At 51.8% G+C, this 5,744-nt stretch overlaps 1 protein-coding gene across 2 annotated transcripts in view; it reads right to left on the bottom strand.

Annotated features, from left to right (window-relative positions):
- TGFB1 (transforming growth factor beta 1) overlaps positions 1-5,744 on the bottom strand; it is a 12,991-nt gene that overhangs the window by 760 nt on the left and 6,487 nt on the right. Inside the window, exons 4-6 of one of the 2 annotated variants that reach the window (XM_021700786.2) lie at positions 5,597-5,674; positions 5,296-5,443; positions 110-263 (exon numbers count right to left, since the gene is read on the bottom strand). In XM_021700786.2, coding sequence (XP_021556461.1) covers positions 110-263; positions 5,296-5,443; positions 5,597-5,674 — 380 coding nt within the window. Of the gene's footprint in view, positions 1-109; positions 264-5,295; positions 5,447-5,596; positions 5,675-5,744 lie in introns of both variants that reach the window. The other variant, XM_044922038.1, reaches the window with a different exon arrangement.

Genomic DNA, 5,744 nt, shown 5'->3' with positions numbered 1-5,744 from the left:
TCTCTACTTCTCAGCTGGCCCATTCCTCTCTGGTTTTACCTGTTTGTCTCCCTCCACTCCCTTGGTCCCTGCTCCTCCCAGCGCACCCCCTGTCCGAGGCCAGACGCACCTTGCTGTACTGCGTGTCCAGGCTCCAAATGTAGGGGCAGGGCCCCAGGCAGAAGTTGGCGTGGTAGCCCTTGGGCTCGTGGATCCACTTCCAGCCCAGATCCTTCCGGAAGTCGATATAGAGCTGCCGCACGCAGCAGTTCTTCTCGGTGGAGCTGCGGGCGGGAGGGAGGAGCCCGGGTCAGGAGGGGCTGCTGCAAAGGCGGCTGGGCCCCGGGGGGCACCCTGGTCACCCCCAGCACAGTCCCCATCTCGGTCCCCCTTGCACCGCCTGTGACAATGACAGCAATAGCAGTGAGAGCAATCATAGGCACTAACGCTGATAAAGCACTCGGGCTAGTCAAGCACCGTGCTAAGGGCATCATAGTAAACCTTATCTCACGCCAGGCTCAGAACAAGCCTGCAAGAAGCCAAATGACCGTCCACATGCACTAAGTTCTATGTGTGCAACAAATGTTTGTTGAACCCCACTACGATGTGCTTGGCTGGGATCTACTAGGGACTCAGTGCAAACGACACAGACGGAAATCCTCGCCTTCTGGGGCCACATGCTAGAGACTGTCGTGTCGTTCCTCTGCTCCGAACGTGGCTCAAACATCACTCGGGGCAAATGCCCAAGTCCTCACCAGGAACCCCAAGATGCTGCCTGGTCGGCTGAGCTCAACTCCCTCCCCACTCTCCTTGACTGCCGGCCACATTAGCATCCTCCCTGTTCCTCAAACACAGTCCTGTCCCAGGACCTCTGCACTTGTTCTTCCCTCTTCCTGGCTTGCTTTTCGCACTCTGGCTCGGTTCTTCAGTTCATTTAAACATATGCTCACATGTCCTTTACACAGGGAGCCTCAACTCCTAGAACACCGGCTGACATGCAGCAGGTGCTCAGTAAATATCCAAAATACCAATCCAAATGATCATGAATTCCATTCAGTGTAATAATGGCATTTCAGTTATGCAAGAAAACATGACAATGTCTATATTAGAAGTGGGGCACATTTTTCTGGAAGATTTTATTTTTAAGTAATCTCTACACCCAATGTGGGGCTCGAACTCATAACCCTGAGATCAAGAGTCACACGCTCTACTGACTGAGCCAGCCAGGTATGCCAAGTGGGACAAATCTTAATACCTGTTGAAGCTGGATGAGAATTCATGGGACTTCATTATACTATATCTTGGCTGCTTTTGTTTACATTTCAAATTTCCATAATAGAAAAAATTTAACCAGGATAGGAAGAATAGTCCCCAATATCTAGTTTTTTTCCTCTCCTCTTCCTCTGATTTATTTTCCTTCTTAATACTTATTGCCACATGGGGTGCATGGTTGGTTCAGTCAGGAGAGTGTGCAACTCTTGATCTTGGGGTTGTGAGTTCAAGCGCCACATTGGGCATAGAGATTAATATTGTGTGTGTGTGTGTGTGTGTGTTTGTTAGATTTTTAAAAATCACGTTGGAGAATAGTGGTGTATAATACTCTACTGCTCTGGACTCATAATCTCTGTCTCATGCTCAGAAGCAAAAGCCAGTCCTCCCCAGCCAGGAGCCCGGGCTCCTGCTTGTCTGGAAAGAACTGGGACATTTTATGTGCTGGCCTCTGAGGCCATGGCTGAGCTGGGCAGGGACCTTGGCTAAAAAGCTTGATTTATGGGCAGCCGAGAATGCTTTATATTCCAGGTTCATAACATATGAAAGAAACACTAGGCAAAGCTCAAGGACAGTATGATCCAAATTCTGTTTTTGCATAAAAGAACTGGAAGGAACTATATTCAAATGTCGACTTTTTACATGTGGTGGAGTGATGGGTGCTACCTTTCTGTATTTTCCAAATTCTTGACAGTGGGTGTGTGTTACTTTTAGAAGAAGGAAGGAAGGAAGGGAGGGAGGGAGGGAGGGAGGGAGGAAGAGAAAGAAGGATGGGAGAGCGGGAGGGAGGAAAAAGTATGCAGCGCCCTCTCCACATCCACCCCAAAGGATTCTACAATTTGGTCAAAATAAAAAATACATGGAGGGACGCCTGAGAACGGAACAGACCGAGATGAGACAGAGGGAGCGGGGGAGGGGGCACCCTGCCCACGCCCCCCCACCCCGCCCCCACCCGCAGGTCACACAGTTAGCAGGTGGCAGAGCTGGGATTCGAGCTGGGTGGCTCAGTCGGTTAAGCATCTGCCTTCGGCTCAGGTCATGTTCCCAGGGGCCTGGGATCGGGCCTGCTTCTCCCTCTCCCTCTGCCTGCTGCCCCCACCCCCACTTGGGCTCTCTCTCTCCCCCGCCTCTGTCAAATAAATAAATAAAATCTTTAAAAAAAAAAATTGGTTATGTATAAGTGTTTCAGAGACTGTCTCTGGAAAGAGACACAGAGACAAAAAACAGGCTGCCTCCTCCTCAGGGGCGGGGGGCAGTGGTGGTCAGAGCTGGAGGGTCTCTGAGTATTCTTTCTAGGTTTGGTCCACGTGCACATATTTACCTAGTCAAAAATTAATCAACAGAGGATGAATTAATCTCAAAACCCTGTGAGGCAGGCCTTATTATTCCCATTTGAAGGGTGAAGAAACTGAACCCAGAGAAGGGAGCGCTCCCTGCTCACGCGCAGCGGGCAAGCAGTGGAGCTTGGGGCCGGCTTCACGACCAGCTCTGCACCACCCAGGGGCCTGGGCACGGCCATGTCAGCTCAAGCAGAGCAGGAAGAGGTGATGATACAGATTTCCCCGGGGCAAGACAAGGCCTCTCCAAAAGCCACAGAGCCCTGAGAAGGGAGCCAGGAATCTGAGATCCCTATGAGCTCAGCCCAGTTCCTCCCCAGTCTGGTTGGGCCTCAGTTTCCCTATCTGTCCAAAGACACAGGGGATGTTAGGTCAACTAAGGTGTTGTTAAGGGCCAAGGAGGCATCAGGAAGTCCATGTGTGGGTTCAGCGAGGGTCTTGAGCTCCTGAAACCACAGGCACATACGTGTGCCTTTATAGACATTTGTCTGGGGCGACTGTCTGGCTTTCAGCTTCTCAAGGGGGTCCTAAACTCGGAAAAGGGAAAGAACCCCTGTCCAGAATAATCTTTCACTTCTGGTTCACCTCTGACCGGGGGTTCTGAGGTCCTAAGATTTGAATAGCCTGTGACTCTTATCACCCACCTAGGACATGCTCCATGTGGGCTCCCCACAGCGGCAGATGCACCACCTGTGAACTTGTACAAAATGCAAATTCTCCGGCCCCACCCCAGACTTACTGAATCTGAACACGGGGGTGGGCTTGGGGCTGTTGGGGGACAGCAGGCCATATTTAACAAGCCTGCAGGTGACTCTGAGACACTGTGTAACCCATGTGTTCAGTACAAGTTCAAGGCCTTTTGCAAAGCTTTTAAGTACGCTCTATGCTCAATGTGGGGCTTGAACTCACGACCCGGAGATCAAGAGTCGCATGGTCTACTGACTGGGCCAGCCAGGTGCCCCTCTTGCAAAGCTCTTGCAGAGCCCCTCTGCCATCCAGTCAGGGCCTGATAGGTAAAAGAAACCTACTTGGGGCCCCAGGACAGGCCAAAGGGCCTCACATCGTCCTTGGACGCTAGGGAAGCGTTCAGGGAGGCTAGCTTCCACAGTCTCACGTCATGGCCAAGTTCACTGCATCTCTGCCCCTTACCCACTTCCTCTCCCCCACTGGACAGTTTCGAAGCACATGCCATCTACCATGTCATTTCATCCACAAATATTTCCACATGTATCTCCAAGAAAATCAGAACTATTTTAAAACATCACCACAATACCACATAAAAAAAATTCACAATGATTCTGTGATATCATCAGATACACAGAGTTCACATTTCCCCAACTGTCTCCCAAACGTCTTTTCATTTTTACTCGCCTGCATAAAGATCCAATTAAGGTCTACACATTGCAATTGGTTGATCTATCTCTTCAGATTCTTTTAGAAATCTAAAGAACCATCTCTCTCCTTCCCCCCGCTCTGCCTTGTGTTTGTTGAAGAAAGTGGGTCAGGTTTCCCACAATCTAACTGCAGCTGACTGCAAGCATGTGGTGTTGTTTCACATGTTCCTCTGTCCCTGGGTTTCTGGAAAATTGGTAGTTGGATCTACCGTCTTGATCAGCTTAACGTTCAATTTTTTGGCCCAGCTTCCTAGGTAACACTGTGTCCCTCCCTACAGAGCCTCACATGGCTGCCTGCCTCCCTCTGTAAGTTTATTAATGTTAGAAGCAGTCAAAGCTTCAATTCGTGCATTCATTCATTCACAAGATTGCTGGGCTGAAGGCTGGGGCTGGGGCTGAGCTCAGGAGCAGAACTGACTCTCCAGGAGGGGAACAGCATATAAGAAAGCCCAGAGGTGCCATCAAAATAGTAAGCAGGGGAGGGACAAGGTCAGGTTATCGTTCTAATTCTGCAACATCCAACTCTGAATGTCCACATTCTAAGGAATCCAACTTTTCGACTCTCCTAGATCGCAATACTCCAGCATCTCGAGGTTCTCACACTCCAGTGGCATTTCCAACTTGCTGGGATCCCCACATTCCTGCCCTGCGGGATCCTGCCCTTCATGAGTTCCACCGTTTTGATGTTGCATACGAGCGTTCCACAATCCTGAGCCCATCTCTCAAGAGGTCCAAACTACCACCTCCTAAGATCCCAGCCTTCCGAGATTCTAACACTGAGCCCCAACACTCTAGGATCCACTCTGGCTTTCTCCAACCCCAACATCTGTGGATGCTGGTATTTTAACACAGGCTTGCCCCATCCTGAGCCCAATATTCAAGGCCTCCAATCTGCCAATGGCATAAGGAATCCAACATGCGCGATCTTCCAATTCTGAATGCCCAAATTCTAGGATCCCAACGTTCCTGGAGTGCAGCGTTGGCAGATTTCAATCATTCACACGGAATCGTAGTATCCTAACATCCCAACCTTCTAGAACCGCAACGTGCTACCACTGAACTCCCACACGCTTGGTGTCCCTCATTGCAACATTCTGGTTCCAACACACCAGCAAGAAAGCAACCCGACCTCCACGTTCTAGGGCTCCTGGGGCACCCATCCCAGCATTCTAGCACTCGGACCTCGTCCACTGAGTCTTCCAGGCTGGAGGAGAGGCCCACGCACGTGTAGCCAGATGCCCAGTGTGGCTGCCTGGGCAGCAGCCGACCATCACGCCCCCCGCCTAGGAGGCCCCGGGCGAAGGCAGAAAGGTCACCTGAAGCAGTAGTTGGTGTCCAGGGCCCGGCGCTGCCGGGAGCTGTGAAGGTGCTGGGCCCTCTCCAGTGGGGTGGCCATGAGGAGCAGGAAGGGCCGGTTCATGCCGTGAATGGTGGCCAGGTCACCTCGGCGGCTGGAACGGAGCCCTGCTTTGGTTTGGAGGGGTGGGGGGTGGGGGGAGACAGAGACACACACTCTCAGATGGATGAACGGGGGCCGGGGCAGGGGGAAGAAGACACACACGCGCATGCGCGCGCGGGCACGCTGCCATGGGGCCAAGCCAGGGAGATGGGCCTCACCGTTGATGTCCACTTGCAGTGTGTTATCTTTGCTGTCACACGAACAGTGGGCACTGAGGCGAAAGCCCTCTACTTCCCCTGTGGGAGTGGAAAGAGGGAAGCCATTGTGAGGTGTGGCTCACCCTGAGGCTGCAAGGGGAGGGAGCAA

Source organism: Neomonachus schauinslandi, chromosome 16 (assembly GCF_002201575.2).
Source record: "Neomonachus schauinslandi chromosome 16, ASM220157v2, whole genome shotgun sequence".
Lineage (NCBI taxonomy): Eukaryota > Metazoa > Chordata > Mammalia > Carnivora > Phocidae > Neomonachus > Neomonachus schauinslandi.
The sequence above is the reverse complement of the archived record's forward strand: the minus strand, read 5'-3'. Positions and strand labels throughout refer to the sequence as shown.